Genomic DNA, 27,514 nt, shown 5'->3' with positions numbered 1-27,514 from the left:
TTTCATGTGCCGGCTGCCGCGCAGCCGGCGCATGCGCAGACCGGAGCCGGCGGCCGGGTGAGTGCGAGCCCCGCACAAAAATAGGACATGCCGCGGTTTGTTTGCCGCGCGAGATTTCGCGCGGCCAAACCGCGGCCGTCTGCATAGGAGTGCGTATTGTAATGCACTCCTATGCAGACTTTCAGCGGCGGAAATCCCGCGGGAAATACCGCCGCGGGATTTCCACCCGTGTGCAGGCGGCCTTAGTGGCAAGTCAGCGAGTGAGTCATTGACTGAGGGCTTTCGCTAAATCGGAAAAGTGAAGGGGTCGCAACTTGATTATTCAATTCCAAGCTCGAAAATCCATGAAAAAACACGATACATATGTATACTAGTAATTATTAGGAAATTATAGTACCCATGTTTCTGGTGTGCAATGCACAACACAATTCTGCTACATGCACATCACACACACAGCTCTGATACGTTACTTTTGCATATTAGCTGCACGTAATTTACGAACTTCAGCAGCTCGCTGAAGAGACATATTCACTCATAGCTTTCCGCATATCTGCTGCACGTCCTTTAGAAACTCCAGGTGGTGGCTCAGGTGAAATCGCGGCTTGTCGCTGTATTATGTAAGCTGCATTAACTTCATGGCGGTGTTGAACCCTCTGTGGTGACATGTTTGCACGACAGTGACAACTTCTTACAACACTGGACAACGGTTGACGATTAGATGAAGACTGGACTGGTGTTGGCAGCATTAGCACTTGAGATGACATGATATAATGTTCAGAAGATGTGAAGATAGTGGCAAAGGACTATGCTTCAATGTTGCTGTTGGTCAATATGCACCACGTATGTAGACATCAGTGAGTTGTCATTCATTGGAGTCTCCACACAGGTGTCCAGCTGTCTCACAACCATCTACAAACTGCCAAACTGAGGACTGCTGTATTCATAGCAACTGAGGCCGCAGGGGGCTGTGGAAGATGTAGTCCACCCATAATCTACCATTCAGTGCACAAGGATAAATGACTTGTGATGATACCACAGTCGTGTGATCAGGGGGCAGAGCTAATAGCTGGTAACTGCCATTCACAGGTGCTGTCAGGCTCTGCATTTAACTCACACATGGAAAGATGGTCAAGTTGTTGTTAGCACTTTGATACGGAGGAGAATCTATCTCACCTCTATGTGTATATACTGAGGGGAATCTACCTCTTCTGTACATACTGAGGAGAATCGACTTGACCTCTCTGTGTATATACTGAGGAGAATCTAACTCACCTCTGTGTGTATATACTGAGAATATACCTTTCCATGTAAAAACGGAGGACAATACAGCTCACATCTGTTTATATGTTGAGGAGAATCTACCTCACCTCTACGTGTTTATACTAAGGAGAATCTTTCTCACCTCTATGTGTATACTGAGAAGAATCTACCTCACCTCTGTGTGTAAAAACTGAGGAGAATCCAGCTTACGTCTGTTTATATATTGAGGAGAATCTACCTCACCACTATGTGTTTATACGGAGGAGAATCTACCTCACCTCTATGTGTTCATACAGAGGAGAATCTACCTCACCTCTATGTGTTCATACAGAGGAGAATCTACCTCACCTCTCTGTGTATATAATGAGGAGATTCCAGTTCAACTCTGTGTACATACTGAGGAGAATCTACCTCACCTCTGTGTACATACCCAGGAGAATGTACCTCACAAGTCTGTTTATATACTTGGGAGAATCTTCCTCACCTTCTGTACATACTAAGGAGAATCCCTCACCTCTATGTGTATAAAATAAGGAGAATCTAGCCCACGTCTGTTTATATACTGAGGAGAACCCACCTCACCTTCTGTATGTACTGAGGAGAACCCACCTCACCTTCTGTATATACTGAGGAGAACCCACCTCACCTTCTGTATATACTGAGGAGAACCCACCTCACCTTCTGTATATACTGAGGAGAACCCACCTCACCTTCTGTATATACTGAGGAGAACCCACCTCACCTTCTGTATATACTGAGGAGAACCCACCTCACCTTCTGTATATACTGAGGAGAACCCACCTCACCTTCTGTATATACTGAGGAGAACCCACCTCACCTTCTGTATATACTGAGGAGAACCCACCTCACCTTCTGTATATACTGAGGAGAACCCACCTCACCTTCTATATATACTGAGGAGAATCCACCTCACCTTCTGTATATACTGAGGAGAATCCACCTCACCTTCTGTATATACTGAGGAGAATCCACCTCACATCTACATGTGTATAATCAGGACAATCAAGCCTACGTCTCTGTTTATATACTCAGAAGAATCGAGCCCACGTCTCTGTTTATATACTCAGAAGATACCACCTCACGTCTATGTGTATATAATAAGGAGAATCCAGCCCACATCTCTGCTTATATACTCAGGAGAATCTACCTTATCTTCTGTATATACTGAGAATCTAGCTCACGTTCTGTACATACTGAGAAGAATCAACCTCACCTCTACGTGTATATAATCATGAGAATCCAGCACACGTCTCTGTTTATATACTCAGGAGAATCCACCTCATGTCTATATGTATATAATAAATAGCTGCATGAGTGTTTCTAGCTTTAAGCTTTAGACTTAGGCCGAATGTCCATGCGTGGATCTGATTAGCGGAATCCGTGCGGGTCACCCGCATGGAAGATCTGCAAATCAAGCCGCCCGTAGGGAAGCATAGGCGTCAGCACATGAAGTAAAGCACACGGATTTGTTTAGCAGACCTTTTGGTCAGCAAAACAAATTGCAGCATGCTCCAATTCAGTGCGGTTCCAACACGGACAACTTTCATTGAAGTCAATGGAAGCTGTCCGATCCGCAGCCCTTCCACTGTTGAATTGCGGACAGGCCGCGGATTCCGCGGGAAAGCAGGAGTTAAAAAAAAAAACAAAACTGCAAATATGAATGTGTGGCAGTGTGCCGGCAAGAACTTCCGCACACATCCGCGTGAAGAAAATAAAAGAACCAGATGGGTAAGCAGTGTCCTCAGGCATGTGGATGGTTGGATTACGCTGCCGGCTCCCGCATGCTGAATTCGATCCGCCTGTGGACATTGGGCCTAAAAGATGGTTTAGCTTGAGCTCACATTGTAAAGTAGACAGAAGGTGATGTCTAGTGCCAATATCACAGGCTTTATTTAGTTAGGAGGATCACCTAAGGCATATCTTAGTCTTTGGTTAAGGTGAAAACTAAATTTGATATGAAGCTCCTAAAAGTTCTGGTTGGCAACTCCTATAATCTCACACACAAATGTTTTTTAGCATCCATAAACCAATCAGACTCCTCAGCAACAATCACTCAAATCTGAATGCTAGCCACAGAGTTGTGTGTACCTTTCTAGGCACTATGGGAGAATTCAGAAAATAGTTTCCGTGAGAATTGTGGCATAAAAAAAATCTCATATGTTTGCTCATGCAGGAATTTTCTCAAAAATTTGCGAAATTGCAGAGAAAAGGAGGGGGGGGGGGGGCAGGGTTTGAATGAAGGAAACTTTTAAGACAGATTCAAGGATTGCAACTTTTAAAAAAGTTGTAAAATTTGCTGCAATCTCACTTAACTGGGGTGGTGACATAAAAAGTGACTTCACATCTATTTACATATTCAAGGATGCAACTAATTTATCATCAGTATGCAACATTGTGATAAATTTGTTGCATATAATGGTAACATGACCTCCAAAGAAAACCTCAATGGGACTCAGTCTCTGTTACATCTGTGCAATTAGTGTGCTTAACTAAGAAAGGGTCAGATCCTAACTTGAAAAGTTTTGTATTACTTTATGGATTTAAGTATAGCATCTTTGGATGACGTTTTCTTGCTCCATGGCAAGCGGAGCTCCAACTTCCTGTAGGAACTTTCTATCCACTTCGTAGTTCCCAAATGAATAGTTTGGAGCCAGCAGCTGGGGGGATATCACAGCACAAACCTCGGAAGGGGAGCGCAAACTATTTTTGGATTATTAGAAACACTTTTTAGCAAGAAAATGTATGCCTGCCTCTTATTAGGAGAGGAAGCTGAATATGACTGCTGAAGCTTTACATTCTGCTATATTAGATGTGGGCATCTCCCTTCAGTTAGCACCTCCCTCAAGTTCCTGAGTGCAGAACTATGAATCCTGATCCAGGAAAAACATGTAAGCGGATTTAAAAAGACCTTTTTTATTAGGAAAATGTTCTAGCGTTCAGCGTATAAAGTAGTGTGGTCCGAGAAGAAGGAGGCGGCACAGCTGCGAATTACAATATTTCACTTTCTTTATTTGCCTTTTAGAGCCATAATTCGAAATGTCAGTGTGGTCAACTTCTCATACACAAGGAACATAAGTGCGGCTGTTAAGACCGTTTGAAGGAGCTTTGCTTCTAAACCTTTGTAAAGGCCCAAAAATCCTAGACGCCTAGAAGAACACAAACATGTGACACAATACATGAATAACAAACTAAACTTTACATTGACTCTATAAACAAAAATGGAAAATTATCTCCTACAATTGTCTAGATTGCATTTTCATTAACAGTGTGCTTCACAGCAATTCCAACCTTTAGAGGAAAAAAGCAGATTTCTCAAAATGCTAAAAAATTGTTTTTAATCTGCATGAAATAAAGTTAGAGCTAACTACAGCACAATGTGAGCAAAAGTCTACCAATAAAGCAAATAGCACAAAACATTAGAAATACAGTTCTCTACCATAAGAGCACGTTTCCAGTAGTAGCACAATGGCCCTGTAGTAGCCCTCTTGGGGTGCAGCACTAGGGTTCTGGGTTCCAATCTTACAGATGACATCTGCATAGGTTTTCTATGTTCTCCCAGTGTGTGTGTGGGCTTCCTCTGAGTACTACAGTTGCCTCCCACACTCCAAAAAACATACAAACAGGTTATTGGCTACCTAGGATATTGGCACTAATGTGTGTGTCTCAGAATGGGAATGTAGATAGTGATCGCCAATGAAGATGGAGATTGATGTGAGTGATGATAGTCTCTACAGCGGTGTCGAACTTATTTTCACTGAGGACCAAATCAGCCTTACAGTTGCCTTCAAAAGGGTCAATTGTAATTGTATATTAAAGGCTCGTTCCTTGAGTGCATTTCCGCAGCGTACTATGCACGCAATATTTGCAAGTGTAATACACAGTGAATGGAATCCATTGATTTCAATGGGTTTGTTGACATGAGCGTATTTAATTTTCACACAATGCGCAGTCCTGTGAAAAATATGCAGCATGACCTATTTTGTTGCGTATTACGCACTGCAGTGGGGCACCAAAATGGATGGGTGGGCGCACATACACATATATGCATATTTGCATACCATTTCAATAAGCATGTCTGCTTTTTTTTCTGCGTGCGCAAATACTCAGTGTATGTGCGCACATAAAGATAACCAGCACCCGCATTGTATGTACAGAATGTCCATGAATCAAATCTTTGTATCACTTTTACAACCCTTTCTTCAGCAGCCTACTCACTTTATTTTGATTATTACTTTTTGATTTTGTATTACAAAAATGGACAAAGCATACCTGATGCGTTGCTTGAGAAGATGAATGATACTGAATAAATTTCCTAAAATTCGTTTTTCTGGATTAAGTTTCTCATGGCCAAACTACAAATCAGAGTGAGAACGGCAAAAAATCAAAAACTAAGAAAATATTCTTACATATTATTACAGTGATACAAAATGAATACATTTACATTTTTATATAAATTATAGAGTAGTTTCACACCTGCGTTTCGAGTCCTTTTAAAGCTGATCAGTTTTTAACTGAATGTGGACTAATAACAAACTGAAGCAGACTGATGCATGCACACAAATACCTTTTTTGGGGTAGAGTAGCTGATATGCAGGTCTTGCACACTCCACATGTTTTACCCAGGGAGGTCTACCAGAGCTCTTTCTCCAAGCCAGTACAATGCACAAAATACACACTCCTGGCTGGTGGGTGGTGGCTGGGCTTCTCCCTCCCCCTGAGGTCACCTATTGTTTTGCTTTGCAGTGTGCTGATAAAAAGCATCCATTCAACACTGAAGGCAGATTGAAGGCCCACAGTTTGCTTTCCTCTATCATTGACTTTAATTAAACAAAACGGAAAGGTGTTTTCATTTTTCTTGGACATGAACAAAAATGCTGCAAGCTGCGCTTTTTTTCCATTCAGAAAAACAGAAAGTGAATGGAACTGAGTCAAACTAAACACAAACTTAGGCCTCATGTCCACGGGGAAAATCGGGCCCGCTACGGATTCTACATGTAGAATCTGCAGCGGGTCCCTCCTGCCCCGCGGACATGAGCGCTGAAAATAACAATAAATAAGAATAAACTCACCTCCCATCCGCTCTGTTTCTTCTCCTCGCGGCGGCGTCATCTTCTCTCGTCACGGCCGGATCTTCATTCTTCGGCTCGGCGGATGTGCATGATGACGTCGGTGACGTGCCCCGCGCATGCGCCGGGCCGAAGCAAAATGATCCGGCCGCGACTGAGAGAAGATGGCGCGGCGCCGAAGAGAAGAACCGGAGCGTGTAAGTAAAATATGATTTTTGTGTCCCGCGGATCCGGACGGCTTCCATAGGCTTCAATAGAAGCCCGCGGGAGCCGTCCCCGCGGGAGACCCGCATAAAAATGGAGCATGGTCCAGATTTTTTCATGCTCCATTTTTTTAAAAATCACTTTTATTGACGATCCGCGGGTATTTATCTACCCACGGGTGGTCAATGCATCCCTATGGGGTGCGGATCCGCGCGCGGGAGAAGAGTTAAAATCCGCTGCGGATTTTAATTCTTATTTTCCCCGTGGACATGAGCCCTAAGAGCAAAAAATGTATTGCTGTCTATAGGTCCAGTTTACTTCAGGATTTTTTTTTTATTAAAAAAAAAAGAAGACTGAAGGACAGACGCAGATGTGAAAGCATCCATATTTGCAGAAGTCCATGTGTGCCTCAACGAAAAACTAATCCTGAAACGCCTGTTATCATGGAATGTAACAATAACATCACCAGAAAATAACAATAATTATATTCATCCATAAATATTTAAAGGGAACCTGTGAGGTTCTTATGCTGCCCTTCCTGACTGCAGTATAGTATAATGCCAGAGCCATTGATTTCAGAGGTGTCAGAAGCAAGTCTAATGATATTCATGATATCTGAGTTCTTCCTGCCCTCCAGTCACTAATTGACAGGTTTCTCCCTATGCACAGTGCTAAGGAGACACTTGTCAATAAATAGCTAGGGAAACACTATTTTATCACTAGACTCGCCTCGAAACTCATGATTTAACCTGGAAGTTCTCTATGATCACTTCACATTAACCCCTTAATGACGCAGCCCTCGTTTTTTTCCATTTTGGTTTTTTCCTCCCTCCTTTTAAAAAAACGTAACGCCTTTATTTATCCATCAAGGTCGCTGTATGAGGGCTTGTTTTTTGCGGGATGAGTTATATTTTTCAATGGTGCTATTTAAGGCACCATATAATGTACTGAAAAACTTAAAAATAAATTCTAAGTGGAGTAAAATGAAAAAAAAACACAACATTCTGCCATCTTTCAGTGTGTCTTGTGTAACAAAGTCCTCCAGGGGGTGGGGGCGGCAATGACACTCTGGATTAGAAAGTGCATAAAACTTACTTCAGTTTAATTCTTTAAAGCACACTCCAGGCAAAGCAACAGAAAAGTCCATTCAACGTAGCACATTAAAAGATACACCACGCAGGGTGCTCAAGAGTTTTTCTCAGGCCCACGTTGTAAGGTTGTGTTCCCTCCTCAGCTTGTCAGACACTGACTCCAGAGACCTGCAGTCTTTTATGCCCCAGTAATGGGGTCAGTGCCTACAGCTGAGCTTTCTGAGAACCAGGCTAAAGTTATGGAGTGGATCGCCACCTTGTCCAGATTCAGAGCCTGGTAGGGAGATATACTCTATCCACAACTTCCCCCTTTAACTGCTTGTTTTTTACGGTGCATAAACTGCAACAAAAATGACATAACTTTATTCTATGGGTCAGTACAATTACTACGATACCAAACTTGTATAGTTTTTTTTTTTTGACGTACATTTAGTTTTTAAAAATTATTTTCTGCTGCCATCTTCTGGGCACAATAACTTTTTCGTCGACGTAGTTGTGCGAGGGCTCATTTTACTTCCTGTGTTGTACAACAGCACATAGACTAAACAGATCCATAATGCAGACCCCGTGGACACTCTGCTTGCTGTCATGTGCTATTTTCATTAAACACTATACTGCTCCCCAAGAAGAAAAGGAGAAATATGTGTAATAAAGAATGTGTTGCTAAAGGCAATATTTCCCTTATATATGATGCATACGGACTTTTAAAAATGGTGCCATACTACAGATTCATACAACATGGATCCTTCATGTGACAGTGTGCATGAATACTTATTTTAGTGGAATTAATGTACATTTTTTTATAACCAACCACAAAGTAATCTCAAAGCAAATTGATTTGTTCCAGTTGATTTTCCTCTGCGGTTTACTATAAGGCAAGTTAAACATATTGAATTTGGTTTATATGTAAAGAGCAAAAATGGATAGTTTTCACTTCCAATGCTACACTAAGGCTGGGGCTACTCAGCAACTTTGGCTGTAACTCACGTTGCTTGGTCAAAGATGGCATTATAGCACCGCTACATTAAGATCAGAGTTCAATATTAGAAGGGGGTTCTCAAAACACAGTGTATCCAGACACTTTGCGGAATCACATCACTGTCACACCTCTAGAATTAGTCCAATCTCAATCTGTTAGTCAGTTTAGAAGAAGAGATGTTTTGGATTTTTAAATTGAAAACACTGAATTCATTAGGTCCAAATGAAATATTAGAAAAAATTTATTAATTTATTAGAATAATAATGCCATTAATAATTTGATCGGATGTCTAGATAGATATTAGTTATGATGATAATATGGAGTTTTTTAGTAGTAGTCCAGAATTACATGTATTTTAATCTATATTGTTATAGCTTTATAGAATATTAACACTTAATGGTATTAAATTTTATATAAAGTTGTGTATTTATGTATTTTAAAATTATACTGCTATAATCTATATAAATTATTAGTATTTAATAGTATTAGTTTTATATAATAATTGCATGAGAACGAGTATAATAATGTAGTGTATATGGTAGTGAGAAATAGAAGAGATCGATATAATAATGGGTTGAATATAACAGAAAGCACTCCGCTATAGTAGAGGTGAAATTTATGAATGAATTGATACATGGAACGCATAGTGCTTTCCACTACGGAGAAGCAGTGACGTATGTGGTCATGTGAGAGGAAAACATTCCCTCTGACGACAGGGGGCGGGAAGAAGGATGAGCGTCCACCGCGAGCTTGTTGAAAATTGTAAGTGTGTTTTTACTTATGTATATATAGATGTAACTTGTGTATATATAGATGTGTTGTATGCTTGAGAAAGGCAAATGAAGATTGAGGAAATGCGTTATATTAAATAATTTAAAAACTTATGTGATACGGAGATACGGCTGCTTTCTCGGAGACTCTGGAGCATGGGGATCTTTTTTCTTTTGACTGAAGCACCGCTACATTACAACCCAATGTAAGTTATGTTTAATCTGTTTTTATTACATTTTAGAAAAAAATATATAAAACATGACAAGATAACACAAAGAAACAGACAAAAAAAAGGCCTGAAATTTGGCCCACCAATCATAAAATATGCAGAACACCAACCTGCAGGTCTGTACATACAAAAATCAGACAGATCATATTATGAAACATACAAAACTTAAAGAGTTATCACACAATACAATAACAAGTGACTTGCAAGATGTTGCGACCCGATGTTCATAAGAGATCCAGCAAGTATGGATTTCTAGTGATTGTAGGGTAGCGGTAGCTCATGAGCTGCAATGTAGAAATAAAGTAGTAGGAAGAAGGTCCTGCTCTTTTTTCTATTTCTTTATTCCTACTTTTTATGACTGAGGTTCTGAGGCCCTGGTACCTCCGCCGTCGCTCTCCATGCTCTTCTGAGACCTGGTGGGCATTGGTGCTTGTGATTATTTAGGAGGTGTACCTGAACCTTGGGTGTGGAGATCTGTCATCTAGATGGGTTCCCCACAACCAGGTGAGTTCACTTCTATTTATTCCAATATTTATTGTTATTCATTCATATATTTATTCCTTCTTGGAGCGTGGATACAATTATCCATTCTCGCTTATGAGCTGCAATGTGACGGCATTCACTTACATCAGGCTGCAATATAGCAGGACAATTGTGCGATCTCTAGTGGCACGACGTGTGTCGTAGTCAAAGATGTGGTGCAGCCCTATCATAAATTTCAGGGTGTTTTTGGGTATAAGATCACCATTGTGTATGTTTACACTGAAAATACTGTTAGATTAGCACTTACCCGCAATACTGACTGCACAGTTTGTAAAGGATAGGTGACTGTTGTGGCAATGGCTTTCGCAACAGCTCCAATAACAAAAACCTGAAGAGAAGAAAGCTGACAAAAGAGGAAACAAATTACATTAAATGAGAATGCTTGGTCTGGGTGAGAGTATGCACATGGGCAGAGGAAATACATGTAAATTACACACTAAATAGGAAAACACTGGGTAGAAACGGCATGGAAAAGTACTTGGGGATTTTAGTTAACTGTAAGCTTAACTGGAGTAACTAGTGTCAGGCAGCTGCTGTCAAGGCAAGTAGGATCAGGCGGGGCATCAAAAGCGGTCAAGGGACACATGATGAGAACATTGTTCTTCCTCTTTACAAGCCACTGGTTAGACCACACATGGAATATTGTGGAGATATTGGGCACTGGTACTAAAGAAGGACATATTAGAGCTTGAGCGGGTACAAAGGCGGGTAATTAAAGTAATAAATGGAATGGGTGGACTACAATACCCAGAGAGGTTATCAAAATTGGGATTATTTAGTTTAGAAAAAAAGACGGCTGAGGGGGCAACATAATAACCATGTTGAATATATCATGGGTCAGTACAGAGATCTCTCCCATCATCTATTATACCCAGAACTGTAACAAGGGGGCGTTCTAATACCTATGTATAGATATATCAGGGGACAGTACAGAGATCTCTTCCATCATCTATTTATACCCAGGACTGTAAGAAGTGGGCGCTCTAATAACCATGTATAGATATATCAGGGAACAATACAGAGATCTCTCCCATCATTTATTTATACCCAGGACAGTAAGTAGGAGGCGCTCTAATAACCATGTATAGATATACCAGGGGTCAATACAAAGATCACTCCCATCATCTAGTTATATCCAGGATTGTAACAAGGGGGCACTCGAATAACTATGTATATAAGGGTTCAGTATAGAGATCTCTCCTATCATCTCTTTATACCCAGGACTGTAACAAGGGGGCGCTCTAATCACTATGTATAAATTCATCAGGGAACAATACATAGATCTCTCCCATCATCTATTTATACCCAGTACTGTAACAAGGGGGCGCTCTAATACCTATGTATAGATATATCAGGGGTCAGTGCAGAGATCTCCCATCTATTATACCCAGGACTGTAACAAGGCGGCACTCTAATAACTATGTATAGATATATCAGAGGACAGAACAGAGATCTCTCCCACTATCTATTACACCCAGGACTGTGATTGTAACAAGGGGGCACTCTAATAACTATGTATAGATATATCAGGGGACAATGCAGAGATCTCTCCCATCATTAATTATACCCAGGACTGTAACAAGGGGCCACTCTAATACCTATGTATAGATATATTAGGGGTCACTACAGAGATCTCTTCCATCATCTATTATACCCAGGACTGTAACAATATGGAGTTCTAATAACTATGTATAGATATATCAGGGGACAGTACAGAGATCTCTCTCATTATCTATTATATCCAGGACTGTAAGAAGAGGGCGCTCTAATGACTATGTATAGATATATCAGGGGTCAGTACAGAGATCTCTCCTATCATCTATTATACCCAGGACTGTAACAAAGGGGCGCTCTAATAACTATGTATAGATATATCAGGGGACAGTAAAGAGATCTCTATTTATACCCAGGACTGTGACTGTAACAAGGGGGTGCCCTCTACCCTTGAAATAAAGTTTCTACACTGACACAGAAGGGGGTTCTTTACTGTAAGCACAGTGAAACTATGGAACTCTCCGCGTGAGGATGTGTTGATGGCAAACTCGGTAAAAGAGTACAAGAGGGCCTGGACACCTTTCTTGAGTGTTTACAATATCATATGTAATAATCACTAATACCTTCAGAAGGGTCTGTGATATGGGGATTATTCTCATTGCTAAATTGAAGTTGGGAAGGAATTTTTCCACCTAAATGTGGAACACTGGCTTCTACCTTATTGTTTTTTTTTGCCTTACACTAGATCAACATTGTGGGTTAATAGGCTGAACTGGATGGACATAAGTGTTTTTTCGGCCTTAAATACTAGGTTACTACATGGTAACATCACCACCAGCAATATGCAGAATACTTTTGGGAAAGGCCACAGGTTAAACTAGTTCTACAAATAACGTATTTAGCTTTGAGAGGTTGCCTGCATTCTATTCAATACAATTAGATTTTTGTTTTTTGCACAAATCAAACATTTAACAGAAAATTTTGCAAAAACATTAGTCTGTATTCACAGGGGCTGGTTTGGGAATGGTGAAAACTGCAGCAAAAACTGCATTGGCAACTGCAATTTCAAAATTGCATGAGTTTGTTACTAGACTCTAAGTTTGGATTTACACAAACCTATTTGCTTGTGCAATATGCAGAAAACAGAACCTGTGTTTTTAATTTACAGTTTATAGTTAATGTGCAACAGAACTGAACACAAATGTTCCTATTTTTGTTGCTGTTTAACTGATTCGTTTTTAAATGAGCATGTGCAGAAGAGAGAATACAAAGTAGACCCGTTAGAAATGGATATAAAGGGAACAAAATAAACTGATAGAAACGGTCCTTCTTCTTGACAGATCTGTCTACTGGATCTGCAGATCCAGTTTTACTATCTGTTTCTTTAGCTGGGTTGTCTCCACCACGGTGAGTCCCTTCTATTTTATTTTTGGCTTTTCACTTATTTGTTCCACTCTCTCCTCTCAGAAGTGCTATCATTTCCAATGTATTATTAAATGGACCCCATTGATTATAATGGGCTTTGTTCGGTTTTTGCTCAGCTGGCAGGCATTTTACTGTACAAAAGCGCCGCATGCTATTTCTTCCGGTATTTTGTGCCAGATCTGTGATGGAACCTCTGAACGGAGGCTCCAGCACAGACGTGAACCTGGCCTTAGGCAAGCACATTAATGAATACATTGAATAAATAAAATGAATACGGTCATCACTACTAAGGTTAAATACTACGATGAAAAAAAAAAAAAAGGAAATCAAGGTTCAGTTCATTTGGCAACAATGTCCAGTAGTACAAAACCTGTTTATTTGTGATGCGTTGAAATTAATAAGCCACAGTGTTTGTTTGTGTATTGTAAAGGTGCACTACAGAGAATGGCCTGTAGGGGGCAACAGACAGGCAGTCTGGTGCCTGAGACAAGGGAAAACACCCACAGGTGTGGTCAGGAAGTGGGATATAGGTGTGCATTCCTGCTACAGTTAGAGGAGAAGTGGGCTGCAAGTTATAGAGACGTCCAGTAAGAGGGACCTGGGCTGTGAGCCAGAGAGGGGTCCAGTGAGAGGGACCTGGGCTGTGAGAGCCAGAAACAGATCCAGGGGAGACCTGGACTGACAGCAAGAGGTCTAGAGAGAGACCTGGACGCTGAAGAGACTATTCGTGTGCCTCAGGAAAGTTGGGTTAAACCTTCTTGAGGAAAGCAGAGTGAGTCCTGAGATGAAGACAACTGTATGAAGCTGCCCTGGAGAGTGGGTGAGAAACACAGTTGGACTGTTTATTGAACTATATGAAACCTTGCTTAAAAGGACATTAAAGTTTATTTGATGAAGCGCTGTGCTGAAGCAAGATGATATTGCTATGAAGGTGAAAATAAATAGGAATTTGGAGTTTAACCCATTGGTGTCTACCTGTGATGTGAGCGAATGATCCCCGGGTTGCTACAGTATATATATTTGTACACACAAAACGGGGCACATTTATCTTAGGCTGCCTGCAGACGGGTGTCGAGGATCCGGCGACGAGAAGACGCGGGACCCGACCCGAACGCCTGCGGAGAGCGGCGCGTACTTACCCGCAGCTCCGGCTGTTTGATATGCCGACTTGCCGGGCAGCTGGCGCATGCGCAGACTGGAGCCGGCGGCCGGGCAGTGACGTTTCTGTGCAGGGCTCTGCAAGCCCCGCACAGAAATAGAGCATGCCGCGCGAGATTTCGCGCGGCCAAATCACGGCCGTCTGCATAGGATTGCTTTTGTTAACGCAATCCTAGGCAGGCTTCCAGCGGCGGAAATTCCGCTGGAAATCCCGCCGCAGAATTTCCGCTCGTGTGCAGGCGCCCTTAAGGTTGGCATTTTGCACGCTGCTCTTAGATAAGTCCCACTGGAATAAGATGCACCAAATGCATTAAGAAGCAAGCCTTTTAGATACATTTGTCCTTCCCCTGAAATCTAGAACTCTACACTAGGTTTTTCTCAGATGCCCCGTCCTACCAAGCCCCAGCCACTTTTTTTTTCAACAGTGCTCAGTATAGCAGAAAATGTAGAAGTGTTCCAAATTTCTCTGCAAGTTTGACTTGTGCAAACATCTGAAACTTTTGATATGCCAGAATTCCGACAGAAACACTTTTATGAATTTCTCCGCTTTATATACTTTATGTATTTAGCAGTCTATTACAGTACATTCCATAATAGCAGTATAACATTATGAACACAGAAATTAATATTCACAGACATGACTTTCCACTTCTGCTACCGCCACTGAATAATATATAATCCTGAAAACATAATAGTAAATGATTTTACTTCTTCCTGCTGACTGAGGAGCTGACGCTTTAATCCCTCATAGAACATGAACTGGATTGCTGGGTTGAAAACCAAGAGTAGAGAAGGCAATGTACCGTTCCAAAGTGCCAGCACGCCCTCCTTCTGCAGTATCTTTTGAAAGGCATCTAAAATATAATACAAAATGAAGCAAAACAAGCATTTAACAATGAAGAGGTGGTTGAGTGGAAGATCATTCTACAAATATATTACAAGCTTTTAATGTATGTACTTATTGATGGCATATTCACAGCATATGCCATTAATTGTCTGATAGATACAGGTTGAACTTCTGAGACAGGACCTATCCCCAAAACCAGAGTCCTCCAACCGTGACTCACCTCCATAGAAAAATAAAAAATTTATGGCAGAAAAAGATGCATGGCCCATGTAATGCGCCCTTATACGATTTCATTTTTATTTCTCTCTTAGGATAGATTTAGGTTTATACCAAGCAGCTTAAATTAATTTATTAATGCTTTTCCAACCATGTCTACTAGAAGTTTGTTCCAAGCATTTACTACTCTTTCAGTAAAAAGAATCTCCTGAAGTTGCCTCTGATTTCCCCCAACTAATCGCGGATTGTGCCCCCTTGTTCTTGTGTTTAGCTTACCTCCTGAACCTTATTTATACCTTTAATAGGTTTTAAATTTCATTCATAGCCTTTCCTCCAGGCTATACAAATTCCAGATGTGGTCTCACCAGAGCTCTCTATTCAGCGGGATCACAATCACAAGCTGGATGTTTTGTGTCCTTTGCTGCCTGTTTTTTGTCTAGCTACAGTAGGGACACGAGGAGCCTTAATTGCGGCCTTGCAGCTTAAGTTTATTGGCCAATGTACAAACTAATGTCTCATTTTTATATTCAGCTTTACCATCTGCTTTAGTGTACGAGGTTAAGTGGTAAGTGTGTTTATCATCTGTCAGTAACCAGCTTGTGAATTGTGTTTATCTGTACTTGTCCTGGTTCCGTGTACCACCTATTCTGGGAAAGCCAGGGCCGAGATTCCAGCGTGGGGCCACCTTTATTGGGGCGATTGCTCCGCTTGTAGGTAGGGCCTAGTTATCTTCCCTGCAGCATAGGGTCAGTTTCTCTATCCTGACTCCCCATCCGATTGTGGGTCACGTTCGTGTGGGCCCAGTGCTTAGTTGCCTACATGAACATAACAGGTATTACATCATACTGCAGCAGCGATCACACCACTGCAAGTTCTTGTCTCCTATGAAGACTTAAAAAGATTATATATAAAAATCAGTTTAAAAATGTGGGCTTTAATCCCAAGGGAAGCAAAAACACACTCCCTGCGGGGATTAAAACCCTTCAGGCTCTGGACGTGACAGCTCCATGCTGCCCGCTCCCGGAGGTAGTCAACAACCTGGAGCTGTCATTCCGGGCCAATGGACAGCGCCAGTCACATAAAGGTCAATAAAGAGCTAAAAACAGTTAGATTTTCAGCTTCCCTCATGGATCACATCCATGAGGGGGGCTGAAACTACTCCCCCCCATCCTCTGCGATGTCCAGCGTTGATCTGGTCCGGAATGGACCCTTTGCCTTTTTCTGTGCATGCGCCACAAAGGGGAAATGGCAACGCATGCACAGAAGCCCATGAGGGCAGCTTAAAATACTCACCCCCGTTGTCAGTGATGTCCCACAGCGGTCTGGACACATCGGCACATGCGCAGAAGGCTGGAGATAGCCGAGTGCAGGGAGATGTCACCGGGGACCGCTGTATGTGGTTCCCGATCACATGATCACCATTAACCATTGGATAACAGTGAACATGTAAAGTTAACAAGAGTAAAAAAAGAGTTTACAAAGTTAAAGTTCCATCATTTTAGATGAAATTACATACATAAGGTCCCCAGATTTGTCCCCCGATCGGATGTTTATCAGCGGACCTTTCCCAGCTTCGGCGCATGCACGCCATTGTCCAATGGGTAATGGGATCACATAAAAGTTTTTTTAAAAGTTGAAGTTTCACCTCCCCTCACCGATGCGATCATTGAGAGGAGATGAAACTTCTTACCAGAGGACTCCACATTTGAATCGTGATGTGATCCTCCTTCGTTGATCTTCCCAGCTTCTGCGCACGTGCCCACCGGCAAGATGCCGGACACATGCACAGGAGCTAGGGAGTGCCCAGGAAACTTAAAATCTCCTTGCTCCCAGCGACCAAAGTTCACCAAGAGCCTGGATCAGTGACCGATACTCGTTGAGTGGTTCCCGGTCACATGATAAAAAGCTAGCGATGTACCTTATGCCGTTCTCACACAACCGGATAGGAATTGCGGAGTCCGTATGCATTTGATCCGCGGTAATACGCATATCAATCAAATGCACTGAATTACACAATTCCACTCACATTAGCGGGTCAGAAAAACGTAATCGGCTGACAGAAAACAGAATGCAGCATGTTGTATTTTACAGCAGATATCCGCAACAAAGAGCCCCTTGTGCTCTATAGCCTTGGATATATCCGCAGCCCATACGCAACCACATTGTGTACGGGCTGCATGTACCTGCGTCATCGCTAAGTGACGGCGCAGAAATTATAAACTAAAAAAGGTGTACTGAGCATGACCGCCTGTGTGAGTATGCAGTTATACGCAGTACATTAAGCGGCCGTATGCAGTGCCATGGCCGGGCTCTCAGCTGGGATCCATCGCAGGTGGATTCCACATCCGGCCGTGTGAGCCCAGCGTTATTAATATCGCTACCTGTAATACGTAATTTACAAGAAGTCCCCGGGAACATTCGCCTTTCTGCAGTTCCAGGAGCAGCCTGCCCCATGTCCCCATCCCAACCAGGCCTCCGTAATAACCCCTGTCTTCGGACATACCACACAATTTACATTATTACGTTTATCTAAGATTTAGAGAACTTAAGGGTGCGGAGGGGGGATTATTTTTAGGGAGTCATTTTTTATTCCACACAAGTGCGCAATGGGGCCTGAAATTTATTCAGTTTTGCCCTGAAAGCCAATGGGTGTTCCCTCCATTATAGGCCTAGTCATGTGTCCTGTAAGCAGATTGGGGCTACAATGGGTACGTTTCAGAACATGGGACAAACGGGGGGATCCATTTTGGGATTCAAGTCTTCATTTTTATGTGTGCTGTACAAGAAAAAATTGACACAATTGCCAAGAAAATAAAAATCGTATTTTTTTTCCTTCTGCTTTGCTTAGATACATTAAAAAAAAAGTAGCGTCAAAATACACAGTATACCCCTAGATGAATTTGTAATGGGTCACTTAAGGGCTTTACAAGTGTGCAAGAGGACCTAAAAACCTTCAAGCAAAATGTCTGATCTGTTGTGCATACAGACAGAAGATTAGGGCCATAATAGGGATGTCCCTGAGCATAAGACAAACGGGGTATCCATTTCGGGGTGCAAATCCTCATTTTCATGTGCACTATAGAAGAACAACCTGCCTTTAAAATGACATATTTGCAAAAATATGAAATTTTATTTTTTCTCCTCCAAATTGCATTAATTCCTGAAAAAAACTGTAGGGTCAAAATACCCATGATGCCCCTCAGTGAATATATTAAGGGGTGTAGTTTTTAAAATGGGGTCATTTATGAGGATATCTGTCATTCTGACACCTATGAGCCTTTGCAATCTTGGCTTGGTGTAGGAAAACAAAGTGTTCCTCAAAATGTTCATATGTTAAATTTATACGCAAGTAAACAGATGGAAATATATATCTTAGCAAAAATCTGTACAGTATGTCTGCACATATTTAAGATATTGCAATTGAAAATGTGAAAAAATTATAATTTTTACCACCTAAATGAAGTACAATATGTGGTGAAATAACAATGTCAGAATCACTGGGATATGCAAAACCGTAACAGAGTTATTCTATGTTAAAGTAACACATGTCAGATTTCCATAATTTGGCCTGGTCATTAAGGTGCAAACTGGCTTGGTCACTAAGGAGTTAATAGAATGGAGAGAGCAAGTCTTCAAATTCCGAATTCCAATTTTGTCTAGGTTTTCATTTTCCTATGCAATTTGTGAAAAACTTGTTAAATTGCTATAATCTGAGCATCTTTTATTTTTATCAAAAACTACACTGGCTGCATGAAACCAAATAAAAAAGTGTAATTTTATGAGGTTCCACATTTGTGTTGCTTTCACATCTCTGCAGTTTACATGGTAAGTATGACTTGTTGGTTTGCATAGAAATCCCAGTAAACCTACCTGAAATGCCAGTATATGTGGTGGGTTTTATATCATCATTTCTAAACTTGGCACCTTGAAGTTTCAGTCTTGTATTTACCACCCACAGAGGAGTTGTGAGCAGGACATTAACTACTCCTAGGAAAAGTAAAATTTTATATTAACAACTTATACCATTATCCAAATAAAAAAAAATTCTAAATCCTGCACCAAACACAAATACAGTGAAACTTCTCCAAACGACAAACACATTGATTTTCTGCTCCATCATTTATTATGGATAATGGTCATCTATTTTAAGAGGATCACTTAACCGAGCGTGCTCGCTCATCTCTATTATAGACCTTTTATTGTAACCGGAGTGAACATCTAAAAAAATGCTCAATCTTTGGTAGCACAAGCATTTCAATATTGTTTATTTCACCCATTAACCCCTTAAAGGGGTTTTGTCAAATTATCTAAACTTACCTATTCCTTCCCTGTCGGTTTCCTTATCACATCTTCTCCTGGTTGAGCTTCTCCAGTGCCCCAGGTCAGCTCACTGAAGGCTGGGTCCAGCTTGTTATGAAGGCTGCTTATCACAAACTCCTTCCTGCTGGTTCAGTGAAGGTCCCATCCCTGTGCTGTAGCTTCACTGCCTAGGAAGGAATTATAATCTATTTCAGAGATAGCTAGCATGAGCTATCTCTGAAGAAGATAAGCAGTCCTCTTGCTGACCTGTGACGTAATGTACATTGGCAGACTGCCAACCTAACCTCACAGGAAGGAGCAGAATCAGGCAAGTGGAGGTGAAGTGAGCCCCCGAACTGCAGGAGACAGGAGAAGATAAGGGAGGTGGAGATCTGGTAAGTAGACTGATGGGGGAGGAATAGATAAGTAGAACATTTTTCTTTTTAGTGACAGAACCCCTTTAAGGACATGGCCAATTTTGGACTTAGGGACACAATGATTTTTGGGGGATTTTCATCTCCACTTATAACACATTCACATGGTCTTTTTTTTCCTATTACACACTTTTCCACTGTAGCTGGGGCATCCATAAGAGCCGTTAGGAGACGTTGGGCAAGATTTCGAACACGGAGAATGTTTAATATGATGTAATTAAATTATAAGGAATGATTTTATTAGTTGTTTTTTTTTACCCTTTTCTTCTATTTAATTATGAATTAGGTACACAATGTTGTTGTTTTTCCTTCTTCACTTTAGCTATATTCATTGTACCAGAGAAATTTTTGGGAACTACAAATAAAGATTAGAGATGAGCGAGCATACTCGTCCGAGCTTGATGCTCGTTCGAGTATCAGGGTGCTCGAGATGCTCATTACTCGAGACGAGCACCACGCGGTACTCGTCTCGATTAAACGAGCACTGACCATTGAATTCAATGGAGCCAGCAATACAGCCGGCTCCATTGAAAGCAATGGGCTGCCGGCGATCTCAGGATGAATTTTCGGGAAGGGCTTAAAAATATAAGCCTTACCTGAAAATCATCCTAAAATGTGTAAAAATAAAAAAATGTCAGCATAAAGATCGTTCTCCTCTGCCATAGCTGTGACAGCTGTGGCAGAGAAGAACGATGTTAGCCCATTGAATTCAATGGAGCTGGCAATACAGCCGGCTCCATTGAAAGCAATGGGTTGCTGGCGAGTGCGGGAGTGAGAGCCCCCCTCCCCCCCGCACTGTGAGCATAAAGATCATTCTCCTCTACCACAGCTGTAACAGCTGTGGCAGAGAAGAACGATGTTAGCCCATTGAATTCAATGGAGCCAGCAATACAGCCGGCTCCATTGAAAGCAATGCGCTGCGGGCGATCGCGGGATGAATTGTCGGGAAGGGGTTAACTATATAAGCCCTTCCCTGCAATTCATCCTGAAATGTGTAAAAATAAAAAAAATATATATACTCACCTTTCCGCTGCAGCCGGAGTTCAGCTGCGGCCGCCGGCAGTTCTCCTGAACTGCTTCTCTATAGTATTCAGCAGCCGGGGCTTTAAAATCCCCGCCTGCTGAATGAGCTGCCTCTAATTGGTCACAGCCTGACTAATCTGATTGGTCCCGCTGAGCCAATGAGAGGCAGCAGTCACTCACCCATTCATGAATTCATGAATGGGTGTGTGAGTGAGACCTGCCTCTGATTGGTCAGGCTGTGGACCAATCAGAAGCAGCTCATTCAGCAGGCGGGGATTTTAAATCCCCGGCTGCTGAATACTACAGAGAGCAGTTCAGAGAACTGCCGCCGCTGAACTCCGTCTGCCGGGACTGGGTGAGTATATATATATTTTTTATTTTTACACATTTCTCGATGAATTGCAGGGAAGGGCTTATATATTTAACCCCTTCCTGACAATTCATCCAGCGATCGCCCGCAGCGCATTGCTTTCAATGGAGCCGGCTGTATTGCCGGCTCCATTGAATTCAATGGGCTAACATCGTTCTTCTCTGCCACAGCTGTTACAGCTGTGGCAGAGGAGAACGATCTTTATGCTCACAGTGCGGGGGGGGGGGAGAGGGCGCTCTTGCCGCTTTTGTGGCTTAATAGTGGGACCTGGGAACTTGAGATGCAGCCCAACATGTAGCCCCTCGCCTGCCCTATCCGTTTCTGTGTCGTTCCCATCACTTTTGTGAATTTCCCAGATTTTCACAAATGAAAACCTTAGCGAGCATTGGCGATATACAAAAATGCTCGAGTCGCCCATTGACTTTAATGGGGTTCGTTACTCGAAACGAACCCTCGAGCATCACAGGAAGTTCGACGCGAGTAACGAGCACTCGAGCATCATCTCTAATAAAGATCTATTGCTAATAGTGCCATAGTACATATTGTGTAATTCAAATTCATTTAAGCAATTACCAGCAACAAAGCCAATCATCAAATCCTTGCCAGTGGTTGAAGCAGTCCCTTTAATCCATAAGGACTTGAGACTGTTAAAAGTGTAGAAATAGACAAAATTGGAGCAGCAGAGACTGGAGATGACAGGAAACCAACCGCGGTATGGTGCAAGGCTATAAATAAAAATAAACAAAAAATAAGCATATCTTTAGTTTGCTCTTCAGCACAGATCTTCATGGCAATGGGCTTAATGCTAATTAATTAACATAGATTGTAATTAATATACAAAAGAGGATACGGTATGATCTTCTATTATCAGAATACTCCTTTAAATTCATATGTACAGTATTTAGAACATTAGGGCAAGGACACATGGTCTAGTTAGGACCATGTGTTTTTTAAACCACATTGAGGCCGCGTTCCCAGGATCTATGGCCTTTTTTTATATGGATATTAACTGTTTTCAATCCAGTGCCGAACCTCGTCCGACATTCAGATTTCCCTGCAAAGCTCTGATGTTGGGCGAGGACCAACACACGTTTCTAACACTATGCAGAACAGAGCTCCGATGTTAGAGGCTGCTCTGCATAGCTATATTACACTATACAGAACAGAGCTCGGATGCCAGAGGCTGTTCTGCATAGCCATATTACACTATACAGAACAGAGCTCCAATGTCAGAGGCTGTTCTGCATAGCCACATTACACTATACAGAATAGAGCTCCAATGTCAGAGGCTGTTTTGCATATACATATATTTACAGGATTATTACAAAGGATCTTCGTGCTGTGAAACACTCATAACTCCTGTTTAATTTTCAAACAATTGCTAATAAAATCGGCATGACGGGTCATTTTTATGTGTTTCTGTTGAGCAATTCCAAGGAATCCACAACACACTTTCCCACCCAAAATAAATAAAAGTTCGAAAGTGTGCGGGTGGAAGGGGAACTCGATTGGAAAGATTTAATTGCAAATCAAAACCGCTACTGAAAACTGCATGTGGTTTTACTACAAAACTTCATGCCTTCCCCAGTTTTCAACAGATCTCCTTCTTTCTGTGATGCACACTAAAATCAGTTGAAAATAGTTTTGTAGAACGATGGAGCTTCATGGTAGAAACAGATGCGGTTTTCAGTTTTGTCGTGCAATTATTATACACTTCAAAAATACCATAGAACAGTTGGAGGAACCGAGCCTGATGTCTAATATCAGTAAGACTGAAAATCAGTTACATTTGGATTACAGATGCATGACGTGCTTCTGCGCAATACACAAGTAAATGCATAAAGAGACAGCCAGAGAGAAATTTAGTGGCAATTACAGGGATGATTGTGTTTAACAGTGCCTGTGTATCAGAACCTTTACCGCCAAACCATTAATGTACCGTTATCAAAGTTACCATAGACTACATGAAATAAGGACTTGCTGCAGCTCAGGGCCACATCACAACTGCATCCTAACCCGATCCAAGGCTTGGACTAGCCCATCGGGGTGCCGGTGAAACCCTTGGTGGGCCATTGAGCCAGGAATGGGCCCCGCCTCTACACAAATGCAATAGCATATGCAGTGCAGCGCTTCCTGCCTGCAGGATGTTGTACCTCAGCGAAGACTCTTCTCCATGCTGCAGCTAGTAGTGGAGGCCCATTCCTGCACAGCCCAATGACTGCTTGCCCTCTTTGCTGAGGAATCAGGCCAGAGGGAAGGAGGGGAGTGGAAGTTACATATGCTATAGGGTGGAAGATAGGGACATGTGCACCTGAACGTGCTAGATGGATAAGGCATCCCTGCTGCTGTCCCAGCCTGCAGACATGGGGAGTGTATGTGTAATTTCTGTGTATATATATATATCCATAATGTGTGAAAAGTGTCATATATATGTCCATATATATATATATATATATTTGTAATATGGATAAATGTTTAATAGAAAGAGAGATAATGTAGATATATACATATGCTTACAGTATCTATATTGCAATACAATAGTAGATTATCACATAGGTGGTTTGGGTAGCCACCGGGGGCCTGAGTGAGCCCATGGCTGCCCAACCGCCCACTAGCTAAATGTACTTTTACGCAGGATGACTGTCGGGTGCATAACAACTGTCCCACCAGCTATCGTGTACTGTTACACAGGAGCGGTAGTTATTTTGTGAATGGAGGCGTAGCGCACAGGAGATCTCCTGCAGCCGCTTGTCTCCGGTCACTGCAAACAGGCAGTCGTTCAAAGATGAACTGTCCTGTTTAAGAGCAGCTTAATCGTGGAAGTATGCCTGTGTTACTCTAAAGTATATTGCAATGAGCATGTAGGTAGACGTGTATGGGCAGGTCCATGTGGGCGATAAATGTCGCAGAATTTACGTGTGAAATTACAGCCCAGAAGATCTGCAGCAGTTATAGCAGCAGCAAAGTGGAGTTTTAATCTAATCTCATCCACACAAAAGCCGCAGGATGTCGATGTATGCTGTGAGAGTGGTTAAATCCAATAATGTGTAATCCTGCAGCCATTCTGTCTCGCTTTACAAAGCAAAGGGCAGAAAAGTACAATTCATAAGAATAATGAATTCTTCCTGTATTTGTGCTTCTACATTATTGACATTCCTTCTACTGCTTGTGTCTGAAGTCACTTCTCAAAGATTGTATTAGAACAATGTGTGAAGGAGAACAAGTTATAACATAGATGAATATGCAATGAGGATACATGAATGGGACGTATGAGATGGAAACTCATGAAATGCTTGTTATAAATTGGTTGTTGAAGTAGGTGCAGCAGCTCGCGATCACCTCCTGACAAATGGCAGAAAAATGTTGCTATAAAAGCAGTGAGAAATAACAGCTTATCACCCAGGGTCCCAAGCAGCGGACCCCTCACCGATAACCTCAGGATGATGTATCCTCAGGATAGGTCATCAATAGCTTAGACCTGTACAACCCCTTTAAAAGATGCTGGGCTTTTGAAAAAAACATTGGATTGTGGGATAAGTTGATCACTAATACACGCAATTCTTTTGTAATTGTGCATCAAAATAGTCTTTTTTTATTTTGTTTTTTGCTCCCCCTTTAAAAAAAATTCTAACTCTTATTTATCCATCGCTGTATGAAGGCTTGTTTTTTGCGAGACAAGTTGTATTTTTCAATGGTACTATTAAATGTACCATATAATGTACTGAAAAACTAAAAAAATTCGTAGTGGAATAAAATGGATAAAAACTAAAATTCTGCCATCTGCGTCTTGTTTCTACAGCGTACACACAGCAACAAAAATGACATGATAACTTTATTCTATGGGTCAGTACGATTACTACGATACCAAATTGTTTTTTTATTGTATAATATAGTTTTTTTTGCTGCACTACTTTTTTTTCTTAAATATATTTTATTTTTTAAAATTAGTTTCTGCCGCCATCTTCTGACAGCTATATCTTTTTTTATTTTTCTGTCAACGTTTTTGTGAGAGCTCATTTTTTGTGGGACGTCCTGTAGTTTCTGTTGGTACCATTTTGCAGTACATACAATTTTTTTTGATCACTTATTATTGCATTTTTTTCTGGAGACGGGGTGACCAAAAATGGCAAATCTAGCGTTCCTTTCTTTTTCTGACGACGTTCACTGCGCTGGGAAAAAAAAATGTGTTACTGATAGATCTGACTTTTACGGACGCTGTGATAACAAATATGTATTTTTGTTTTATTATTTAGATTCTAATATAAATGTCAAAAGTTTTTTTTGTACTTTTAATAATTAATAAAAAAAATTGTAAAACTTATTTTATGTTTTTTTTTTACTCCCCAGAGGGGAGAAGAACTTGCAATGCTTTGATTGCATCTGCAGTAGGATGTAATGCCATAGCATTACATCATACCGCAATCCGACAGCCATTCTATTAATGGCCCCGGGTGCCACGACAACCCGCGATCTCATTGCAGGGGACCGTACGGGAACCCCAAACATCAGTCGGGGCATGTAAATGCAGCTGTCAAAATTGGTCGGCATTGCTCCTCTGGGTAATATGGGATGGGCTGCGGGTCAGACAGCTTCCATAGACTTTGATGAAAGCCGTCCGTGTGGAATATGCAAGAAAATAGAACATGCTGCAGTTTAATTTTCGCAAGCAGAAATCGCAATCGCTGTCCTCTCATGTGAACGGACATAGCGAATGTTCCATTTTCTGATTCCAAGCAGATTACCGCGGATCGTCCACGCGGGTGATGATGTGGATTCCGCAATACAAATCTGGTTGTGTGAGACCGGCCTAAAGGGCCTTATTGCTGCACTCATAGAGGGCTGTTCATTTATACAACATTTTACACAGAGACCGGCTTCAGGCAGAAAGCCCTTCAGATCGTGGATCACAAAGGGAACAGAAAGGAATATGGTTTATTTAATCTTCAGACTAAACAATTGTTCAATGTCAAAGTATCTACTTTTTCTGTCAAAAATATATGGAATACACAGACAACCTAATTATAGTCAAAAAGGTCCATGAGGATTCCCCTGCACCATTGTGAAGATGGATCTGGCGTAGTCTACAGATCATAAACAGAAGTCATGATGCTGCTCTGAATGTGTTTGGTACTTACAGTCCCTCTTCTCTAATGATTTCCATTAATACAGCAGGAGTGCTGCGAGATTTCCTCTGTTCATCCACTAAAATACAAAGTAGAAACAAGTCTGTTAGGAAATTAAGGCATTTTGAAGGAAACCTGTCAAAAGGTGACAGGAAAACAGGAGGTGTATTTTATTTTTATATTCGCTCACTTCCCCATTCCTGTGGTGTCCCCCAGTGAAGTGCGCACACGATCCAAAAATCTGACTCTTTTCATACAGCCACACACGCGTTCTCTCATAGACTTCTATGGAAGAGTGTGTGCACAACGGTCTGAAAAGCCTCAGACTTTCAGGCTGAGTGCGGGGCACTGAGGGAATGGCAAGGCAGGTGAGTATAAAAGTTTCATCCCCCGGACCCCTCGCTCCCCTCCCTGGACTTAGTTTATGGTGCTGTTCCGAGGTGACAGATACTCTTTAAACAGACATTTTGATCAAAACAACCCTCCAGTTCACAGTACAAATTTAAAGATACATGCAGATTGTACGGTTAACATACACGGTGCCCTACTTTTTAATGTTGTTGCCACGGGTTGTCCCATTCCCTTTAGCCTTTTCATATATATCTTCTATTGTGGGTAAAATGTTTGAAGGATTTCTAAGAGATGCTATCCTGGAGAACCTCAAGGGAAATAGCTGTATAACTCCATATCAGAATGGGTTTATCAGAGATTGCTCATGTGAAACCAACCTGAACAGCTTCTACAAGGAGGTAAGCTCTAGACTGGACCGGGGAGAGTCATTGGATCTTGTGTATCTGGACTTTTCCAAAGTGTTTGATACTGTGCCACATAAAAGGTTGGTATATAAAATAAGAGTGCTTGGTCTGGGCGGGAATGTGTGAAAGTGGGTAAGTAACGAGTCAGTGATAGAAAGCAGAGGGGTGTTATAAATAGTACATACTCTGATTGGGTCACCGTTACT

At 41.6% G+C, this 27,514-nt stretch overlaps 2 protein-coding genes across 3 annotated transcripts in view; one reads left to right on the top strand and one right to left on the bottom strand.

Annotated features, from left to right (window-relative positions):
- Window positions 1-4,269: 4,269 nt before the first annotated feature.
- SLC25A17 (solute carrier family 25 member 17) overlaps window positions 4,270-27,514 on the bottom strand; it is a 39,392-nt gene continuing 16,147 nt past the window's right edge. For both annotated transcript variants that reach the window (XM_066596185.1, XM_066596186.1), the window contains exons 3-9: window positions 26,566-26,632; window positions 22,004-22,155; window positions 19,175-19,291; window positions 14,950-15,095; window positions 10,412-10,507; window positions 5,551-5,633; window positions 4,270-4,427 (exon numbers count right to left, since the gene is read on the bottom strand). In XM_066596185.1, coding sequence (XP_066452282.1) covers window positions 4,289-4,427; window positions 5,551-5,633; window positions 10,412-10,507; window positions 14,950-15,095; window positions 19,175-19,291; window positions 22,004-22,155; window positions 26,566-26,632 — 800 coding nt within the window. In that variant the 3' untranslated portion in view covers window positions 4,270-4,288. The remainder of the gene's footprint in view (window positions 4,428-5,550; window positions 5,634-10,411; window positions 10,508-14,949; window positions 15,096-19,174; window positions 19,292-22,003; window positions 22,156-26,565; window positions 26,633-27,514) is intronic.
- Window positions 13,752-27,514, top strand: part of FHIT (fragile histidine triad diadenosine triphosphatase) — a 34,671-nt gene continuing 20,908 nt past the window's right edge. The window contains exon 1 of the mRNA XM_066596190.1: window positions 13,752-13,903. The gene's annotated coding sequence lies outside the window, so the exon portion shown is untranslated. The remainder of the gene's footprint in view (window positions 13,904-27,514) is intronic.

This window comes from Eleutherodactylus coqui, chromosome 3 (genome assembly GCF_035609145.1).
Source record: "Eleutherodactylus coqui strain aEleCoq1 chromosome 3, aEleCoq1.hap1, whole genome shotgun sequence".
In the NCBI taxonomy this organism is placed as follows: Eukaryota; Metazoa; Chordata; class Amphibia; order Anura; family Eleutherodactylidae; genus Eleutherodactylus; species Eleutherodactylus coqui.
This window is presented reverse-complemented; position numbering and strand designations above follow the sequence as displayed.